The following is a 22878-nucleotide window of genomic DNA, read 5'->3' as shown; positions in this document are numbered from 1 at the left end:
CATCAATTGCAGCAGTGCCAATTTAACCAGATGTAGACATGGCCTTATCCATGTTGACTTCAACTTCCATTTTGATGATCTGTTTGACCCCTTGGCTACGTGTTTCCTTTCCTTTGAACCTTCATTTGACCTGCAGTCCTGGTTCAACTCTCCCACTCACCAAAAGAGCTGTTCGCTTGACTTAGTTTTCATTAAGCACTGTGCTCTCTCCCAAATTTCCCCTCTCTGACCATCACGTGGTGTCTTTAAGCATCACCCATCAGCCCTTCTCTTCACCTTCTGTCACTCAGTCTTTCCATGCTTCCAGTTCATCAGCACTGACATCTTGTTCGCTCTCCTCCATTTCTTCCACTGATATGGTTGTTGCCCCTGTCTCCCATACAAGGTTCACCCTTCTGCCCCCTTCCCTGGATCACCCTCAGTATCTGTTTCTTCCTTTCCTGCTCTTGCACAGTGGAGCAACTTTGATGGAAATTCCATGACCAATCTGACTTCTTCCACTACTGATTTGTTCTTTTCTCCTTCAGTTTTGCCATCTTCCTTGCTAAACAGCTTGAGTTCTCAAACTTATTGAATCACATACCTGCAACCCCATCTGCCTTTCTGCCACCTTTGACTCACTCCTTAAACTCTTCCCTCCCCCTGCCTCCGCAAGATCTTGCCTGTTTCATCCAAGAGAAAATTTGACAAAATATGATATGACACTCTCCCTCCCGTCAACTTGCCTTCCCTTCCTACAACTCTTGCCTCCTTCCCCTCATCATAGAGACAGAATTTTCTTATCTGCTCTCTTCTTCTAACCTTTCTACTTGCCCCATCACGTCCCATCTCATGATCTCCTCTCCCTTACTCTTCAACTTAACCTCTGCTTGTCTCTGGCTCTTTCCCCTTACAATACAAATATGCTGTAGTTTCTCCCACCCTTGAGCACACTTTCTTTTCCAACTACTACCAAATTTCCCTTCTCCCTTTATCACTACGCTTATTGAGCTTATAGTCTACAATCTGTCTGGGGTCTCTCTTTGTCAATTCCATCCTAGACCCTATCCAGTCCAGCTCTGCCTCTTGCATACCACTGTATCCACACTCAAGAAAGTCTCTAATACTACAGCTCAAAACTAGTACTCTGTCTTCATCCTTCTTGACCTGTTAGCGGCCTCTGACACAGATGACCATGTTGTTCTTGAAATCTTGTCCTCTCTTGGCTTCTGTGGCTCTGTCCTCTTCTGGTTCTCCTCTTACCTCTCTAATTGCTCCTTCAGTATGTCCGTGGGAGAATCCTCCTTATCCACTCACTAACTTTTTGTAGGGTTTGACAAGGTTCTGTCCTTGGACCCTTCTCTTCTCCCTCTACACCTTATCTCTGGGTAATCTCATCTGCAAACACAAATTCACTACCATCTCTATGCTACTACTTAACTATGGTTTGTCTCTACCCCAGACTGTCTCCTTATGACAAAGCTAAAATTGTGGCCTGTCTCTCTGACATCTCCTCATGTATGTCTCCCCTTCAGCTCAAGCTCAACATGACTAAAACAGAGATGCTAATCTCCACCCACCCTGCTATCTCTTCTCTTGAGCACTCTGGACTACATCAACAACCTGCCTGTCATTCAGGCCCATAACCTGGGTGTCATCTTTGAGTTGGACCTCTCTAAGACCTCACATTCAGGCTATATCTAAACCTTGCCAATTCTTTTTGCATAACACTTTAAGATCCGACCTTTTGTATCAATCAACACAGTTAAAACTCTTTCCAAAGTTCTCACCATCTCTTGTCTCAATTACTGCAAAATCCTTTTCTCTGGTCTTGACCAATACAATCTTGCCCCACTCATCCATTGCAAATATCATTTTCTTAGGCCATTGCTTTGACCGTGTTACTTTCCTCTTTGCATCCCTCCACTGGCTGTCCTTCTCTATCGCATCAAACATAAGCTGCTTGTACTCACTTTCAAAGCCCTTCACAGTCAATCCCCACCCTACCTATCATCTTTCATTAGGTATTGAGTTGTTGACATCTACCTCTGATTGGCCCATGATGCCAGCCTCCATCACCCACTTATTAAATTTTCAAACAAGCACTGTGTGCTTTCTTGCATACTGCCCCACAAGCTTGGGAAGCGCTCCCCATAAACATCCTCAAAGTTCCCTTGCCATGATGCCTACAAAAAACTGGACAACAGTTAGGCAGTGGTCTGTACACCAGCAGTCCTGTCACCCTGACCAATATTGTCTCCTTGTTTCCTTGTATTTCCCCATCTGCCTAAATCTGTTGTCTCTTGTCTTCTACTTAGATTGTAAACTCCTTGGGGCAGGGACTGTACTTTAGTTCTGTGTTTGTCGAGTGCTAGCACAGTAGGGTCCCAATCTATGGCTATGGCTCCTGTGTACTATGGCAATATAAATAACAAATAGTAGTAAAATAATATGTAGCATATTACTGCCATTGGAAATTAAACTTCAAATAATTTCCAAAGCTAGGCAGGTCTTAACCCTAGCAAGGCATTACAACCAGTTTTTTTCAGAGATACTGTCACATAGATATCGTCACCCATGTGCATTTGGCATATATTTTAAAGGTCTTGCTTGACTGCCTCTTAAATTTACCACACATTTGATAGCATACAGATAATTTGATGATAAGACTTAATTTGTTAATGAAGTGGTAACTAATTTTATTTTTAATTTTTTGTTTTAAATTGATGACTATATTACATAATGTTTTGTCTAGACGTCTTTAGTATTGGTGGTGTTTAGGGGAGAGATTTTCAAAGGCACAAATAGGAATTAGGTGCCTGGCTTCTACTTACTTTCATAGAATCATAGAATATCAGGGTTGGGAGGGACATCAGAAGGTCATCTAGTCCAACCCCCTGCTTAAATCAGGATTAATCCCCAGTTTTTGCCCCAGATCCGTAAATGGCCCCCTCAAGGATTGAACTCACGACCCTGGGTTTAGCAGGCCCATGCTCAAACCACTGAGCTATCCCTGCCCTCCTCCCCCCGCCAGAGTTGAGCACATAATTGCCATTTATGCCTTTTGAAACCTTCCTCTATGTCTTTTATTTAAAGGAAAAGAATCCTATGATGTAAGGAAAGTTAATCCCGATGGAAGACAATTTTATGGCTCTTTTGTAAGAGTCTTTATAATAAAGGAACTATAGCTTCAATACCACAATACTTTCTAGAGGGAGTAATGCATTATGTAATGCTGCAGTTATTGCATGTTTACTTGCAGAAATGTTAAATTAGCACTGTTCCTGAAATAACTTAAGTAAAAACAACCAATTTTTTTCTTTTTCTTTTTCTTTTTTTTTAGGAGAGAGAGCTCGAAGCCAACAAGAAAGAAAAGGTGAAAGAAGCTCAACTTGAAGCCGAGGTGAAGTTACTGAGGAAGGAAAACGAGGCACTGCGTCGACACATAGCTGTGCTTCAGGCAGAGGTTTATGGGGCAAGACTGGCAGCCAAATACTTAGATAAAGAACTAGCTGGAAGGTTTGTACAAGTAATTTCAGGTCCACACCATGATAATTTTGCTATTTTGGGCAGTTACCATCTTTTTGTTCTGTTCATACAGTGCCTAGTACAATGGGGTCCATGAGTTGGAATCCTAGGGATACAATAATACAAATAATAAAAAATAATTGTATATGAGAGTCAGAATTATGGAAGGATTAGGATATGTTTAACCTTAGGTCCTCTGTTCCTCCTGCTATTGAAAATAAACCAGACTTTCACTATGTCCATTGCTAACTATAACCAGCAGCTTGGAAGCATCTTTTAGGAATATGCATACTTCTGCCTCAGCCTTGAGCTGACTATTTCAGGTCAGGTTCCTGCCCCATGTAAGAAAAGCAAATGTCTGTTCTTCAGGGAGAGATAAAAGAAACCCTTCCATCTCATAGAATAAAAATTTGTTTTCCTTAGCTCCATGAATGTCCTAAGGTGACTACCTCAATAATAGCCTAATTCTAAAGGTATGTTTAAAGAACCAATATTTATTCCAAAATAAAAAGGGAAATTAAATGTAAAATCACAGCTTATTTATATTGTGGTAAACGTAAAGGCTCCACTCAGGGACAGGACCCCATTTTGTTTACCTCTGTGTAAGCATATAGAAAGACACTGTCTCTAGTTCAAAGAGCTTAAAATCTAAAAAGACAAAAATCCAGTGAAAGGTGTGGGAAGGGGATTGAACAGATGATCAATAGTGAGAGTGATGATAGGGACATGTTGTTAGTTCCTTTTATCTTTCAAAATGTTTAAAACTATCCCTAACTGCCCCATACAAAGCAATCGTTAGTTCTTTTTTTTGCATTTTTTACCCCTTGTCTATTTTTTATTTTCCCAGTTCTTTGATTTTAAAAGGATATTAAATTATCCTCTAGCCAGAGTACCCCTCTGGTATGATTTCACCACTGTCCATCCACTGAGACAGTACTCTAAGGCTGCCTTCTGAAACAATTTGGGCCTCTTGGATTGCAGGGGGACCCCAGGCAATTTCTTTCTCTGCCGTTACTACAGTTCCAGCTGTTGCCAGACAATGTTTCTTGCCCAATACCCACGGAAATGGTTGGAGGTTTCTATCCCAAATGGTTGCCTCCAGTGGGGGTTTGGGCCTCTGAGGCAGGGTCCAGAGTTGGAGGGGTTGAGGGAAAGAGAGGATTTCACTAGACAGGGAAAATCTTGCAGTTACAGTTAATTTAAGCAAAACCCCTCACCTTACAAGCCATATGCACCTGCTTCAAGGAGCTGTGCTGTATACTGTAAGGTAGGTATGTACAGCAATCTACAGTCCTGAAACTTTCAGTGAGTGCTGTGTGTGTACATGCTCAGCATTGTTGCAGTTGTGCTGGTTCAAGCACATGGGTGCAAGTTACAACACTGCAGTTCACTAAAGCAGGTAAATTGAGAGTATTGGAATACCTCAATTTTCAGTTGTGATGTATTGTACACACTTTTTTTCTTCTTCCTCTTTTTGTAGGGTCCAGCAGATTCAGTTACTAGGTCGAGATATGAAGGGTCCTGCTCATGATAAACTTTGGAACCAGCTAGAAGCAGAAATACACCTGCATCGTCACAAAACTGTTATTAGAGCATGTCGGGGTCGTAATGACCTGAAACGACCAATGCAAGCACCACCAGGGCATGTAAGATGAACTCTGATATTTCTTATCTTAATGAGCCTGCCTTCCCGTATTTTCTCCACCAGTCCTTCACAGCTTTCCAGGGGGAACTAATATATATAATCCTCCCTTCTTCTTCGAGTGATTGCTCATATGTATTCCACAGTAGGTGTGCGTGCTCGCCACGTGCAGTGGTGCCGGAAGTTTTTCCCTTAGCAGTACCTGTATGGGGGGAGCACCGCCTCTATATAGTGTTATAAGGGGAGCTGCGCACTCCCCCCACCTTCAGTTCCTTCTTGCCGCCAGTGAAGGTGCGTTTGCTCCAGCTCTGCTACAGCCTTTCCTGTTGATCTTAGTGGTACCTTTAGCTAGTGTTAGTAGCTCGTAGAAAGTAGTTTTCAGTTGTTAGAGTGGGCTCAGGGCATGCCTTGTGCCCAAGGCTTCAAGTTGTGCGACTCCTGTCGCCATTCCATGCCAGGGAGTGATCCACATGCCGAGTGTCTCCGCTGCTTGGGCGAAACTCAGGTGAGTGAACGCTGCAAGATCTGCCGGTCCTTCAAGCCGCGAACTAAGAAGGAGAGGGACATCAGGCATCGTGCTCTCCTTATGGAATCAGCGCTGGGCCCAATTCTGGCACACCGAGCAGACTTGGTGCCTGGCACCACATCATTGGTGCGCAGCAAAGCCCCCTCCACCAGCCGGCACCGCTCCCCCTCCAAGAAGCAGGGGAAGGGCTCCACCTCGCAGCGGCGCTGAGAGAAGGAAAGGGGAGACGCTGGTCCCCTGTTGGGCAGCCCTCGGTCCTCGTCCCATCCCCTCCCTCCCCGGGCCCAAAACCTCCGACTCGTGCTGAGCGGATGCTCTACAGGCCACATGAGACATTCTGAGCTTGCCGGTACCCTGTGGGTGCTCATCAGACCTCCCCGGCATGGCACAGCTTCCACTCTGAGGACCACTCCCTGCCTTGTTTGACACGCAGTGACCAGTCAACTTGCAGCTCGTGTCTACCACCCTCGACACCAGCCAGACTACCTGGTTTGACACCATCCAGGCAGGAGTCTTTCCACGCCGTGCGGTAGCGGGCATTGGCACCGAGACAAGTGAGTATCGGAGCAGCACTTCCAGCGGGCCCTCAACATAGACACGGCCTCTCTATCCCGCAGGAAGATTTCAAGGTGCATCAAGACCTGCTAAAGTGGGTGGCGTCCAGCCTCCAGCTGCAGGGCCCTTCCAACTCCCTCTTTAATGTACGATCTTCCTCAATGCCGGGCCGCGTGGCTCTTCCCCTCCACCGAGGAGTAACCAACATCTCCAACACCTTGTGGCAAACTCCCGCCTCCTTGGCCCCAATTTCCAAGAAGGCTGAGAGGAAGTACTTCATGCCAGCCAAGAACCACGAGTACCTCTATTCTCACCCAGCACCTAACTCTCTGGTGGTGTAATCGGTGAACCACCGGGAGCGACAGGGCCAGCCCGCACCCACCCCCCAAGAACAAAGATGCCAGGAGACTGGACGCCTTTGGTAGGAAATTTTATTCCTTGTCAAGTTTCAAGCTCAGGGTGGCCAATCATCAGGCCTTGCTGAGCTGATATGACTTTAATCTATGGGAGTCCCTGCCAAAGTTCGAACCACTCCTCCTGGAGCGGGACAGAAAGGACTTTAAGGTTCTAGTGGATGAGGGGGCGATGGCGGCTAAAGCGGCCCTTCAGGAAACGTCAGACATGGCTGATATAGCAGCTCGCTTGATGGGTTCCGCGATCTCTATGCACATGGCTTCATGGCTCCTCCTGTCCAGGCTATCGGCGGAGGCCCAGTCCCTCATGCAGGACCTGCCGTTTGACAAGAAAGCCCTGTTCGCAGAGCAGATGGACGTCAGGCTGCATGGGATGAAGGACTCCCGTGCTACTTCGCAGACCTTGGGCCTCTATGTCCCTCCGGCTAAGGACAAGGCCAAACCACAAACGTCAGCTCAACCTGCGCGGAGCAGATACGAGCCCCTGTACAAGAGGCCGAGAGACCAAAAGCGCTGGCCTCAGCAACAGTCCCGCTCTGCCCCACAGCCCGGGCCCTCTAAGGGCAAGAGGCAGGGAAAGAGGCAGTTTTGACTATTTGCAGGGGGGCACCAGGGCAATTGCCAGGGAAAACCCCGTATTAATAAAGTTCGTGTTCTGCAACCAATTGTGTGCCTTCCAGGTGGCATGGTCCCGTATAACATTGGACCAGTGGGTCCTCAAAGCCATTTCCAAGGGCTACACGTTGCAGTTCAGTTCACCCCTGCCCTACCACCCCCCGTCCCTGGTGGGCCCAGGGGACCCGAAGCATGCCTACCTCCTAGGGCAGGAGGTGGAGCGACTACTACACCTGGGGGCGGTGGAAAGAGTAACAATAGAATTCCGGTGCAGGGGCTTCTGTGCTCGATATTTCCTGATCCCAAAGGCGAAAGGGGGTCTCAGGCCCATCCTGGACCTGCGGGATCTCAACCGGTTTGTGGTCCACTCCAAGTTCCGCATGGTGTCCCTGGCCTCTATTATCCTCTCCCTGGACCTGGGAGATTGGTAAGCGGCCCTGGACCTTCAGGACGCGTATTTCCACATCCATACTTTCGAGGGGCACAGGCGCTTCCTCCATTTCCTGGTGGGGCTAGACCACTATCAGTTTACGGTCCTCCCGTTTGGCCTATCCACAGTGCCCAGGGTTTTTATGAAGTGCATGGTGGTGGTAGCGGCCCACCTGAGATGGGAGAGCATGCAGATCTTTCCATACTTGGACAATTGGCTTCTAAAGGGCAACTCTTGGTCTCAGGTAAGGGTCCATGTGGAACTGCTCCTGTCCACATGCGCCGATCTCGGCCTAGTGGTGAACGAGACCAAATCAACGTTAGTTCCGGTGCAGCGCATAGAGTTCATAGGGGCACTACTGGACTCTGTAAGGGCCACAGCCTCTCTGCCACTGAGCAGGTTCGAGACCCTCAAAGATCTCATCGCCTCGGTCACGGCCTTTCCGGTGACAACGACAAGAGTGTGCCTTCAGATCCTGGGGCACGTTGCGGCATGCACGTATGTGATCCGCTATGCCAGGCTCTGAATGAGGCCCCTCCAGCTCTGGCTAGCCTCCCAGTTCTCCCAGGCCTGGGACGGGCTGGACAAGGTTCTCACGGTACCGTCCCTGGTAGTTGCCTCCCTACAATGGTGGTCTTACCCGAGCAACATGCTGCGAGGGGTTCTTTTTCGGGAAGTGACTCCATCATAAGACCTGGTGTCCAATGCATGGGACTTGGGCTGGGAAGTTCACAGGGGGAACATGCAAATCCAAGGGATGTGGTCAACCTCAGACCTGTCCCTCCATATAAATGTCAGGGAGCTCAGGGCGATACGGTTGGCGTGTGTTGCTTTCAACATGCACCTTTGCCGCAAGGTGGTCAGACAGCACCGCTGCAATGTACTACATCAACAGGCAAGGTGGGACATGTTCCTCGGCCCTCTGCCGGGAAGCCCATAGCCTGTGGGAGTTCTGTATAGCCCACGATATCTCCTTGAGGGCTTTCCACCTACCAGGCATCCGCAGTACACAAGCTGATCGCCTCAGCAGGTTTTTCTCCCCCCCAGCACAAGTGATTGCTCCACTCAGAGGTCACTCACGGGCTCTTCCGAGAGTGGGCGGTTCCCCATGTAGACCTGTTCGCAACCCGCCAGAACCGGTGTTACCCCCGGTTCTGCTCTGGAGGGGGGGGTGCGATCTTGGATGCCTTCCTCCTGCAGTGGTTGGGTCAGCTTTTCTGTGCTTTCCCACCATTTCCCCACATCGGCAAAATGCTGCAAAAAAGTAAAAAAAGACAAAGCATATATCCTTATCGCCGCAGCATGGGCCGCCAACACTGGTATGGGACCCTCCTGGACCTGTTGGCGGCCCCTCCGAGGAGGTTGCTGCTTCGCCCGGACCTCCTCTCCCAGGACGGGGGCTGACTCCTCCATCTCGGTCTGGCCGCTCTCCACCTGACAGCGTGGCTGCTCAGTGGCTAGACGAGGAGGAGAGGAGGTGTTCAGAGGAAGTCAGGTGGGTCCTCATAGAGAGTAGGAAGCCGTCACACGCTGGATGTACCTGGCGAAGTGGTCCGGATTTTCCAGGTGGGAGGAGGGGCAGGGAGTCTCCCCATCGTTGGCACCGCTCCAGCTTATCCTTGACTACCTCCTGTCCCTTAGGACCCAAGGGCTGGCACCCACCTCTGTCAGGGTACACTTGGCGACCATATCGGCCTTCCACCCGCCAGTACAAGGGCACTCAGTCTTCTCCCATACTGTGACCGCCCGCTTCCTGAGAGGCCTTGACTGCTCATTCCCGTATGCCAGATCCCCTGTACCGCAATGGGACCTAAATCTGGTGTTGTCCCGCCTCATGGGACCTCCCTTTGAACCCCTGGCCACGTGTTCCTCATCTCACCTCTCATGGAAGGTAGCCTTCCATGTAGCAATCACGTCGGCCCGACGTGTCTCAGAGCTCAGGGCCTTGACCTCGGAAGCCCCATATACAGTCTTCCATAGGGATAAAGTCCAGCTTCGCCCACTTCTGGCATTCCTCCCCCAAGGTGGTCTCCACCGTCCATATGGAACAGGACATAGTTCTTTCCGTGCTCTGTCCCAAGCCTCATTCCTCCAACCGAGGAACACCGCCTTCACGCGCTCGATGTGTGTAGGGCGCTGGCCTTCTATCTGGATCAGACCAATCATTGGGGAAATCTTTGCAACTTTTTGTTGCGTCGGCCAAGTGTGTGAAGGCGCAACCAATTTCCACCCAGCGCCTTTCTCTCTGGATCACCTCGTGCATACACGCATGCTATGATCTTGCAGGGGTTTCCCCGCCTCTGATCGTTTAGGGCACACTCAACGAGGGCATAGGCCTCGTCGGCTGCGTGTGTAGCCCATGTCCCAATCCAAGACATCTGTAGGGCTGCCACTTGCCAGTTGACATGTTTACTTCGCATTATGCGATTGTCTCCCAAGCTAGGGATGAAGCCAGGTTCGGCAGGGCAGTGCTGCGTCCTGGGAACTCATGAACTCCTACCCACCTCCAACAGATATAGCTTGGAATCACCTACTGTGGAATAAACATGAGCAATCACTCGAAGAAGAAAAGACAGTTACCTGTTCCGTAACTGGTGTTCTTCGAGATGTGTTGCTCATGTCTATTCCACATCCCGCCCTCCTTCCCCTCTGTTGGAGTTGTCCGGCAAGAAGGAACCGAGGGTAGGGGGAGTACGCAGCTCCCCTTATAGCGCGAAATAGAGGCGCCACTCCAGGGGTTGCAGCGGTGCTCCCTCCGTACGGGTACTGCTAAGGGAAAAACTGCCAGTACCGATGCACGTGGTGAACACGCACACCAACTCTGGAATAGACATGATCGACAAATCTCGAAGAACACCAGTTACGGAACAGGTAACTGTCTTTTTTCATGCATGTTCTGATGTAGTTTGTATTCCCTTGTATGTGGTGATATAATCCGGAATCATTATGGTGTTACATATATTACAGTGGATAAAAGTGTGGTTCTATCTTGTGCACCCGCAGCTTCCATTGATTTCCCTGGCAGTGATGGGTGCTCAGCCCTTCTGAAAACCAGACTACTTCTGTTTAGGTGCCAACTTATGGATTTAGGAGCCTAACTTCAGGCACATAGGTTTCAAAATGTTGGGCTTAATCGTGTTGATTGTCAAAACATCTTTATTTTAGGGGCTGTGAAGCTATTAAAAATATTAATCGTGCGATTAATAACAGAATACCGTTTATTTAAATATTTTTGGTTGTTTTCTACATTTTCAAATATATTGATTTCAATTACAACACAATACAAAGTGTACAATGCTCACTTTTTATATTCTTTTTATTACAAATATTTGCGTTGTAAAAATGATAAACAAAAGAAATAGTATTTTTCAGTTCACCTCATAAAAATACTGTAGTGCAATCTCTTTATCAAGAAAGTGAAATTTACAAATGTAGAATTATGTACAAAAAATAACTGCATTCAAAAATGTAACACTGTAAAACTTTAGAGCCTACAAGTCCACTCAGTTCTACTTCAGCCAATCGCTCAGGCAAACAAGTTTGTTTACATTTGCAGGAGATAACGCTGCCCAATTCTTAGCAACTGCTCCTCCAAGAGATACATCATCTCCTTCAATTGGGGGCAGTGGAAATCGTGCCCGAACAACACAGAGGGAAATGTTTCTATTCCCATTACTTCTTAACAGAAAAGAAAACCGGGGGATGGCGACCAATCCTTGACCTCAGGCAGCAAAACAAATTTATCAAAAAGCAAAAGTTCAAAATGGTTACCCTCACCATCATAATCCCAGCGCCGGAGCAGGGCGATTGGTTTTCAGCCCTCGACCTACAGGACGCCTATTTTCATGTGACTATTCACCCAGCCCACAGACGTTTTCTTCATTTTACCCTCAGTTCGACACATTTTCAATGCAGAGTGTTGCCCTTTGGCCTGTCTACTGCCCTATCTAGCAGTTTTCTCCAAACTCCTAGCGGGGGTCACTGCCCACCTCAGGAAACGGGGTTATAATATTTCCTTACCTCGACGATTGTCTCCTCAAAGCCTCAACGCTCGACGAAGCTCTTCGATCCACACAACTTACCGTCGCTTGCTTCCTTTCCCTTGGCCTACAAATACACAAAAACAAGTCCACCTTATCTCCTACCCAACAACTGGAGTTCATAGGAGCACACCTCGATTCCCAAACAGGAATAGCGTCTCTCCTGCTCGATCGTTTCAACACCATAAAACTCCTGGTTACAAAACTTTGCAACAGTCCCCAGGTCACTGCACGAGACCACCTGCAACTATTAGGCCACATGGCCTCGTGTATTTTTGTGGTCAAAATGCACGCCTATACATGAGGTGCTTCCAAGCTTGATTGCCCACGGTTTACAGACCGAACGTACACCCTCTAAACAAGCCTCTAACCATACCCTTCAGAGTCAAAGACTCCCTCTGATGGTGGACAGTTCCTTCCAACCTCTGCTCAGGAGTCCCTTTTCTCCAGGGTGCTCCATCACTCATAATGACTACCGATGCATCCGTCACAGGATGGGGAGCACACATGTCCCACCACACAGCCCAGAGGCGATGGTCTTCAACCGAAGCCTCCCCACACATAAACGTCCTAGAACTGCAAACCATACTCAATGTCTGCTGTCACTTCCTCCTATTCATTTGGAACCATTTTGGATAATGACAGACAACACTGCATGCATGTTCTATCTCAACAGGCCGGGAGGGGCTCGATCTCACTCGCTTTGCACACAAGCCATGAAACTCTGGAACTGGTGCCTCACGAACAACATCCAGATATCAGCCGCCTATCCTCACGGGGCCCTGAATACCACCGCAGACGAATTAAGCAGACATTTTCCCTGGGATCATGAATGGGAGCTAAACAACATGATCATATGTAATATATTCCACGTTCGGGGTTATCCAACCCTGGACCTCTTTGCGACTGTGAAGAACAAGAAATGTCCTGAATTTTGCTCCAGAGTGGGGCTGGGCAAACATTCCCTAGGAGAATGTTCCTCATCTCATGGGCTCAACACTTAATGTATGCTTTTCCCCCAATACCGGTTTTCCACAGAGTTCTGACAAAGATACGAACAGATTGTGCCACAGTAATTTTGATTGCCCTGTCGTGGCCCAGACAATCATAGTATTTGTTCCTCACCAGAATGTGATTTCGTTGCCTCTCATTCCGAACCTCCTATCACAGCAACACGGCTGATTTCTTCACCCCATCCTATCCATACTTCACCTCAAAGCTTGGTTCCTCCATGGTTCTCGCAAAGAAAACTAGCATGCTCTGAACAGGTTCAAAGGGTACTCTTACGTAGCAGAACACAATCTACTTGCACCACATATCTCCAAAAGTGGAAACGATTCACACATTGGTGCTCGAACAACCAAATTCTTCCCACTTCCGCGCCTCTTCTGGCCATACTTGATTACCTATTAGACCTTAAACAGTCTGGCCTTTTTTCAGCTCCATCAAAGTCCACTTAGCTGCTATTACAACTTTTCACGACAAGATCGACGGTACTTTTGTTTTTGCTCATCCAATAACCAAGCGCTTTCTGAAAGGGCTCCAATCCCTATACCCGGACATTAAACCTCCTATTCCTCAGTGGGACCTTCACTTTAGTATTAACATGTTTAACGCAACAACCTTTCGAATCCCTAGCCACTTGCTCCCTCTCTATGAAAACAGCATTCTTAGTGGCAGTCATCTCCTACAGACAAGCAGGAGAAATAGCAGCTCTCATGGCAGACCCACCCTACGCAGTATTTTTTAATTTTAATTTTAAGGTTACCCTCTGATTACACCCCAAATTTCTTCCAAAGGTACATTCGTCATTCCACATCAACGAACCTATACACCTACCAACCTTCTTTCCTAAACCGCATGCAAACTCCTTTGAATCCACAATGCATACATTGGATGTACACAGGGTTTTGACCTTTTATTTGGATAGAACCAGATCCTTTAGGAACACTTTCAGACTCTTTGTCTCCATTGCAGAACGATCCAAGGGGACACCTGTTTCCACCCAGAGACTTTCCAACTGGATCTCTGCTTGTATCCGTCTGTGCTATCAATTAAAGCAGTGGTTCTCAAACTAGGGGCGCTGCTTGTTCAGGGAAAGCCCCTGGTGGGCCAGGCCGGTTTGTTTACCTGCCGTGTCCACAGGTTTGGCCGATCGCAGCTCCCACTGGCCGCGGTTCGCCATTCCAGGCCAATGGGGGCTGCAGAAAGTGGTGTGGGCCGAGGGATGTGCTGGCCGCCCTTCCCGCAGCCCCCATTGGCCTGGAGCAGCGAACCATGGCCAGTGGGAGCCTCGATCGGCTAAACCTGCGGACGCGGCAGGTAAACAAACCAGCCCAGCCCGCCGGGGGCTTTCCCTGAACAAGCGGCACCTCTAGTTTGAGAACCACTGAATTAAAGGAGACAATTCCTCCAGCCTGCATCAGGACTCACTCCACTAGATCTGTATCTACCTCTGTGGCTTTTCTACGCAGAGTTCCTCTGGCTGACCTCTTTAAAGCTGCCACTCGGTCCTCCGAATACACATTTGTTAAGCATTATGCCCTTACTGATACATGATTGGGCAGAGCTGTATTATCTACCGCATTCCTACCAGATCTGAAGTCCCTACCTCCTTGAGATACACTACTTTTAAGTCACCTGGAGTGGAGAACCCACAAGGACCTTTCGAAGAAGGGGAGGTTACTCACCTTTGCAGTAACTGACATTCTTTGAGATGAGTGTCCCTGTTGATGCTCCACTACCCACCCTCCTCCCTTCTACTTCGGAGTTGGGGTAGCCTCCGTTGTAGAGAAGGAACTGAGGAGACCGGTCGCACACATGTACTATTCAAGCACACTCACCGCGTGAGGCAGGCTCTGCGCATGTACAACTGGTACAAGTACTGCTGTCAAAATCTCCAAGCGAAGGTGCAGGGATGCACCAACACCTGGAGTGGGGCACCCACACGGACACTCATCTCGAAGAACGTCCATTACTGCACAAGTGAGAAACCTCCTCTTCTCACTTTTTGGTGACATTGTAAATAAGTGGGCAGCATTATCTCCTGTAAATGTAAACAAACTTGTTTGTCTTAGCGATTGGCTGAATGACAAGTAGGACTGAGTGGACTTGTAGGCTTTAAAGTTTAGCATTGTAACAAAAAATATCTACATTTGTAAGTTGCACTTTCACGATAAAGAGATTGCAGAATAGTACTTGTATGAGGTGAACTGAAAAATACGGTTTCTTTTGTTTATCATTTTTACAGTGCAAATATTTGTAATAAAAATAATAATATAAAATGAGTAGTGTACGCTTTGTATTCTGTGTTGTAACTGAAATCAATATATTTGAAAATGTAGAAAAAACAGCCAAAATATTTAATAAATTTCAATTGGTATTCTGTTGTTTAACAATGCGATTAAAACTGTTATTAATTGCGATAGATTTTTTAAATTGTGATTAATTTTTTGAGTTAATCACGTGAGTTAACTGTGATTAATCAACAGCCCCATCTTTATAAAAAATCTGAATAACAAACTTAGAGTTCGGGGTGAACTCAAATTCATGGTCAAAATTTTCAAAAGTGGCTAGTGATTTTGGGTGCCCCAACTGGATACACCTTAAAGAATCCTGGTTTTTATAGAAAATGCTCATTGAAATAAAGCCTTTTAAAAGCATCTCAACTAAGTCACCTAAAACACTCATTACTTCTAAAAATATTGGGCCCTTTAGATTTTCTGTGCAGTTGCTTCTTTCTTTTTTTTTTTTTTTTTATAATGTGTGATAGCAACAACAAATTTTACAAAATATAACAGAAAAAGAAATGTCTTGATATATTCTGCTTTGGTGAGATTTTGAGATGGACTTTTGTTGTTGTTTCTTATATCCTGCTGGAAAAAATGATCAGAAATGCTTGGGATTGTATACTGAATGTATTAACTAGATCACTGTAATAATTAAGGGACGGTTTCATAAGTTTTTTAATTTCACCTGTTAGCAAAATATAGTTTCTAATATTGAGTGGTAGACCCAACTAGCTTTCCAAATGTGACTTTTATGTGGTCTGCCTCTTCTTTCTGGGGCTGAATTTTGTCTCATCCATCTCTTGCTACTACAGGAATGCTACCTCCAATCAGGAGTGTAAGATGAGTGGTCTCTCTTGTTTCCATCATCAATTCTTCTTCACAGTTTGTCTGGCAAAGAATATTCTACGTTTTGGTTGGCTTGTATTAATGTAACTTACCTGCTGCTGTTTATATTCTCCTTCTGCATGTGAAAAAACAGCCATAAAAGTACCTTTTAGTTCATATGTTTATATTTATTCTTTTTTGTGTTAAACTAGGAACCAGACTCCTTAAAGAAGAGTCAAGGCGTTGGTCCAATCAGAAAAGTTCTCCTTGTTAAAGAAGACCATGAAGGACTAGGCATTTCAATCACAGTAATAAATACTTAAACCTATTTTCTACCTTTTGTCCTCATTTACAGTTAACTTTTAGTTCATTGCTATAGCTGAGGGAGAATAGTTTAGGTGATACTGTAGCATGCAGTGATGCCAATTTTTCACGTTTGGACAGATTGGAGTATTATAAGTTAAGTAGTAATCTACTGGAAAAAACACTTAAATAGAACTGTTTTTATGCACTTTTGTCTATGAACAACAAAAAGTAGTTTGTACTATCACCATTCGGGTATTATTCAGTGTAAGAATTGCTGTTGGAAATGTACAGAAATATTAACTTGAAATGTGAAGATGTTAAACATAGCAGGATTATTTTTATAAAATATAAGGAACAATGAGTCTACTGCTTTTAATGCCATCATCATCTCACGTGCATTAGGCTGCATGTATAAAATAATGCAAAACATTTTGAGTTCTAGAATGTGCAAGATAGCTGAAAAACATCTGAAACTTCTAATTTTTTTTTTAAACTTCTCACTTCAGAAACATGCATTTAAAAAACCCAATAATATTGAATATCTGGGCCTAGGCTTTATATGCAGGTTAGTTAGTGGCAAATTCTGACAACCAATTAATATAATCTTGGCAAGCAAAGAGGAAAGTGAGGGTTTATAATAGAACTGCCTCACAGAATCTTGGCATAGGCCAGCTTCTTCAAATTTTGGTGTCGACTCCATACATCCAAATAATAGTGGGCTCATTTTCAAAGGCTAACTTAGTGAGTGCAGTGGGTGCCCAGTATCTTTGAAAGTCAGGTCACTTGGATTTAGATATCTAACTTTTAATCAAGTGAGCTTGAAAATTCTGGCCATAGTGCCTATATTTTATTGCATCCTGCAAGTAGCTGCTAAGTAAGTGGCACAGTGTCTGATATATAAAAACATGTTTTTACTTTTACAATCTTGTTTCATCAATTTGTATATCTGATTTAAATATTTTGTTTTCTGTTAATAATCAGAATTACCACCATTCACTCTTCGAGTATATAGCTTCAATTTGTTCACTTGTCTGGGGGAGAAGAGGGGAAATTAAAGGAATCATTAAATTAATTATTTTCACCAAAGGTATACTATCTAATTTTCTATTGTAAAAACTGAAACAAAAACTTAGAAGCTATCAGGACATTGCTTTCCTGTTAACAGACATTTAAATAAACCCATCTTTTTCTTTTTTGTGGTGATAGGGTGGGAAGGAGCACGGCGTTCCAATACTAATCTCTGAAATCCATCCTGGTCAACCTGCTGACCGATGTGGAGGTCTGCATGTTGGAGATGCCATTCTGGCAGTAAATGGAGTGAATCTGAGAGATGCCAAGCATAAAGAAGCAGTAACTATTCTTTCCCAGCAGGTAATTTATATTATCTATCATTATGTGCTTATGTCTTCTTTCTTCTTACTTATTCGGTTGCTTGGCATTTTAAAATTTTCTTTCAACCCCAGCACTTGTGTTTAGATAGTGTTTCCTGCAGCTGTTGTTCACCTTATGTTTTGATGCTCTTAGATATTGTTTTGATGCAGTTAGATAGGCTGGGTCAGTACTTAGATTGGAGCCTTCCATCTAAATGTGTAAAGAAGCATCATTGATTATTCTTCTCTCAGTCAGTACTAAACTGTTGAAACTATATTTTGTCCAAAACCTGAAATATTTCTTTTATTGGAAATGTTGCCATGATGTCTCATGAAAATTGTTGGTTAGTCACCTCATGTCCCCGTTCTCTGTGGGCTGGACTACATCTCCCTTGATGCACCATGGCCTCCCTTGGTGCACTTGCCTTTCTTCTCCAAATAATTAATAGATCTACTTAAATTCTTGGTAAACTCGTTCTTCACTAAAGCATAAGTTTTGCAAATTTGGGGATCATACACTATTATTCATGCATAGCAGAAATGTTTATTCACTACTTTAGTGCAGATTTCAATGCCATTTGAACTATAGAGCTATGCACTTTGATGAGTATGTGGTTAATTCATATATTTTCCCAAAGCATTTCAGATAGTCAACAAAATATACTTGTTAGTAGTCTAGTTTAACCCTATCCATTTTGTGAAATAAGTAACATGATCATCTTTATTGTATTCTAGAGAGGGGAGATTGAATTTGAAGTGGTGTATGTTGCGCCAGAGGTAGACTCAGATGACGAAAATGTAGAATATGAGGATGAAAGTGGACATCGCTATCGCTTATATCTTGATGAATTGGAGGAAGGTGGAAATTCAGATACTAATAGGAAAAATGCAAGTGCAGATGTCAAACCATCAGAAGGTAAAACTTCTTTTGCCTAAATGTTAAAGGTTGAAACTTCATTATACAAACCTGTTTGAGTGGAATTAAGAATTTTTAATGAATTTCGTATGCCATCATGCAGCCAACTCACCTGGCTTTGTTAGGTCCCTCTGAAGTTCCTCATTCAGTCACCTTGGCTAGCCTGGATAAATTTGTATTATCTGCAGATTTTCACTTCCTCTTAACCATGTTCCCATGAGAAAATAGACTGTTCCTACTTTTTGTTTTCTGACTCTTGGCCAGTCCTAATGCATTGACAATTGGTTCTTCTTTTTCCGCTGTTTTGTAGATGTGTTCAAATATTTCTTCTAGATTAGAGAAGCATGATTTTCCTTTACAGAAGCAGTGCAGATTTTCCTATCATATTATGTTTATCTGGAAGTCTTTATAGTTCTATTTTTTAGTTATTTTAATGAGTTTTCCAGTTTCTGAAGTAAAGCTCATTGGTTTAATTCCTCGGATTACCTCAGCACCTGTTAAAAAATAATTATTTTTAATTTGCAGTGTTTGATAAGAAACCAAGTGTTGATGGACATGAAAATGGAGACCTAGGAAATTCAGTTCAAACTCCCTTAGAAGAGACTGCACCCAAACTAGCTGATTCTGCTGAGTCCTTGTCCTAAAGAAATCGACTGGCCTGATCACTTCTTCAGGAAAGATTGATAATCAGTATAGACTGTTCCAAATTTTATATACAATAGTAGGTTGTAAAAGGACTATTAAAAATCAAAGGAAACCTGTATTACTGTTGCCTGGAAAAAATGGTGGTTACCTCAGGGCTTCTTTGTGAGCAATTCATAATGTGTAAAACTCTGTTCCTCTGTGACACACATTAGTTAACATATTACATGTAAAATGGATTTTCCTTGAACTGTAAGCACCAAAGCATGTGGTTTCCAGAAGATAATCTTAAATGCATTCAACTTTGGATCCTATTGATGTCCTTGAAGGGTGTAGAATTAAATTGTAGCCAGCTTTATTTTTTTCCTTTGTCACTGAGTAAAAGCAAAGAATGAACAGCACTTTGATCCAAACTAACCTTTAACAGTTAAAAAGGGGAGAAGTGAATATTTACCACTGCATCCCTGAATTTTCCATTTAGGTTTTTTGAGCTGCAATTAAAAAAGGCGGTGAGGGGGAAGGGGACAAAAAAATGCCATGACTCAGATTTTCACACATTATAGCAAAAAGCAAATGTTTTAGTTTAAGAAAACAAAAGTGGAAAGAACAACTGTTGAGTGTTGTAAATTCTGATCTCCCAATACGCAATCATTTTACATGAGAGGAGATTTAATTTCTTTAAACAATTTATTGTCAATCAATGCTTCACTTAAAATATTCTCCAAAAGTATTTAAGCAGACTACTGTTCTATTTGTTTTTTAAATGCAAAATTAGTGTAAAACTGGCTTAATGCTTGTTCAGAATTATGTCTGCCCTTGTGCATTGTATCTGAGCATCATACAGTCAGTATTCGTTACTGAATGGATACTGTTAGAACTGATATAAAGTAGTTTTATACATTGAGTTGTTCATCATGGGCTTGATCCTATGAGACGCTGAGTACTTTTGGATGGGTACTGAACATGCTCGATTCCCACTGAAATCATCTTTAAATCAAAGGGAGTTGAAGACACGCCATATCTTGCAGCAGGTGCTCGGGGCCATGAAGTATCTGGTCCTAAATGTGTTATAGTATGACAGTCCTGTTAACCTATTGCATTTTAATTGTTACTGTTTAAATGAAATACTGTTGCCTTCCAAGAGCAGTTATATCCTAAAATAGGTAATTGATGTACATCTAAAGGCCCAAGGCATGTTTGGAAAACAGTAAAGTTAATGGTGGTTTTCTTGGCTAGTTTCTCATACTGTATCTATAAAAATTTTAGTGAAACACAATATGCTCCATACGCAAACTATAAAAAGTGTAATAGCTTTTATTAACGCAGGATAAAGCACGAAATGCTTGCTCTCCTGTTTACTGCTATGCAGACTGTTAAACTGTAATGTGAAAAGATGAGATTTTATATTTTGAGAGTGAAACTAATGTGAAATAACAGCTTTGCAAATGTTACTGTATTGATGTACATAAATAGAGAAAAAATCTCTAAGGCCTTTAGAGGAATATCAATTAATCTAATGTTTAATGTTCAAAACTTTTTATGTAGAACACAGTTACTGATCCCTCTTAGGAACACTATATATATATGTTTATAGAGATATCTTTAAAATGTATATACTTTAATTCAAAGATTTTGCTATTTATAAAACCTTTAACCGTTGCTCTTTTCATGAATTTTTGTGCATGGTTCCATTCATTCAAAAAGCTGTTTCATTTACAGACAGGTTTTTTTGTGGTAAAGCATATTAAAATACTCTATAATATTGCCTCTAAGCATATGTTGTTAATTAAAAAATAGAGCTGAATGCATAAGAAACATATCACCAGTTGCTTATGAAGGCATCTTTCTGCGCATCTGAAGCTCCATGTATCATATGAATTGTTCAGGTGCATTTTAGCAAATGAATTCATTGCTGTAATGTTGCATCCAGACATTCATTGTGTCACATCTACTGTCATTCGGTGTACTCTGAATCTGAGTGTAGCGTGGAGTATTTCTCTGTCAGAGAAGGGAGTTCAGTTTTCATTTTTCTTGAATTCCCTCTCTGTTTGAAGATGTTAGACATGTCTAGGGAAGCTGTGTAGGGATATTTATCTGTGGGAAAGAGAAAGTCCCTTCACCCCCTTGAAGCACCTAGAATCTTCCATTTCAAATACTTTTGGCCATGTCCAGTTTGAGGTTGGACAGGGCTGCTGAATTCATTTTCCTTCCATCATCACTCTATTTGCCTGCTGCTTTGATCATCCTGTAGGTGAGATCAGTAATAGAAGTGGGGTACTGGCTGGGAAGATGACCAGCACTGACAAATTAATGCCAAAATTTCCCCGCACGTCAGTTTTTCTGACCTTTGTTTGGGAAGCTCTGAGTCGGACAATGTTGCTAGGACTTTCTATGAAAGGATAGTGTGGTTGTACTCCATACTTCCTGCTATAACAATGCAGATTTATTGTTGCTATAATGAAACTATTAGAAGTTCTTTTTTAAGGTGACAGTAGTTTAACAAGTTGCCATATCTGAATGCAATCTATAAATACATGTTACTCTGTTTTGCCAATAACTGGAACACTCAAACCCACTGGTTCCCAAGGGTTGATTGAGTTTGACATGAAGAGTTTCCAAGGAAAGTAAGATTTTCATTTTTTATTTTAAAAAAAGTATAGAACATTGTTTACTTGTATATATTTTACTTCCGCTAATAAAACAAAGCTCTTAAGAGAATAGACTGCAGCTTTGTGTGGATAATTCCTTGGCCATATTTTTAAAATCTTCAGTGGAATAGCTATCTCTTGGCTTTTTTAAAGGTGGATGGAGTTTGAAGGGATGTGGGACCACTGCTTACTAAGAAACAAACTTGATGGCAGTAAATTAACTTGTGTCATAAATTGTTTCATATTTCCATGGTAGAATTGTATTTACTACAGTGGAGAGGGTTTGTATGTATCTCAAACTTACCACAGATGTGTTGATAATGGATATGGTGAGCAATATTCAGATGTTATTTATTGTATAATCTGCCCAAACACCCTTCCATCTTGGGTTGGTCTCATATCTGTGGAAGGTGTAACATTGTGCAACAATTGTATTATACCTAGTTAAGCTGAGTTTCATATTTTTTTATTAGCCTGTAAATAAAGATGGGATCTTATGCATTACAACGGTTTCTGTTCCTAATTTACAATTAACATTTCTGGTTTTCTTTGTTTTATAAATAAAACGTGAATAGGCAGCAAACACCATACGTGATCTGCTTCTGCTAAATTTATTGTTGTACTCTGTATTTGGATGTATCAAGCACAAAAGACACTGACAAAAATCAAACTCCTTAACTTAAACATTAAAGCTAATCCAATCTTGGTCAGTGAGATGTAACAGCAAATTAAAGAAAATAAAAAGGGAGATGGAGGTGTAGGAGACCTCTCAAAAATAATTAAATTTGGGAGCTGTTTCTTGTTGCAGTTTTTCTATATGGGGATGGGGGAACAGTCTAACAAACACAAGGTGTTTGGGTAATAATGCTTTAAACATCTCGTAGCCATCAGCCAAAAAGAGCTGCAAAGATCCAAACCATTGAAAACCAGTCAAAGGATTAAATCTTAGGGCACCATTGAAAACATAAGTATATCCTCCTCTTCTATTTGATATGGTAAAAGAATAATAGGTGTGATATGTGTGTGTTTTTGGTTTTTATACTATGGGAATACAGTAGGTGCCATCCTTTGGAACATTGGTAATTTCTAGCAATCACTTAAAATTAATTTGTATTAAAGCTTTTCAGTTCACATTTGAAGAGCCCCTAACTAA

At 43.3% G+C, this 22878-nt stretch overlaps 1 protein-coding gene across 1 annotated transcript in view; it reads left to right on the top strand.

Moving 5' to 3' along the window:
- GOPC (golgi associated PDZ and coiled-coil motif containing) overlaps nucleotides 1–22311 on the top strand; it is a 57427-nt gene extending 35116 nt beyond the window's left edge. The window contains 6 exon segments of the mRNA XM_077812991.1: nucleotides 3323–3498; nucleotides 4988–5153; nucleotides 16056–16151; nucleotides 17356–17520; nucleotides 18255–18435; nucleotides 18961–22311. Coding sequence (XP_077669117.1) covers nucleotides 3323–3498; nucleotides 4988–5153; nucleotides 16056–16151; nucleotides 17356–17520; nucleotides 18255–18435; nucleotides 18961–19079 — 903 coding nt within the window. The 3' untranslated portion in view covers nucleotides 19080–22311.
- Nucleotides 22312–22878: the final 567 nt, after the last annotated feature.

Source organism: Eretmochelys imbricata, chromosome 3 (assembly GCF_965152235.1).
Source record: "Eretmochelys imbricata isolate rEreImb1 chromosome 3, rEreImb1.hap1, whole genome shotgun sequence".
NCBI lineage: Eukaryota > Metazoa > Chordata > Testudines > Cheloniidae > Eretmochelys > Eretmochelys imbricata.
Note: the sequence above shows the minus strand (reverse complement) of the source record. Positions and strands in the feature narration are given on the sequence as shown.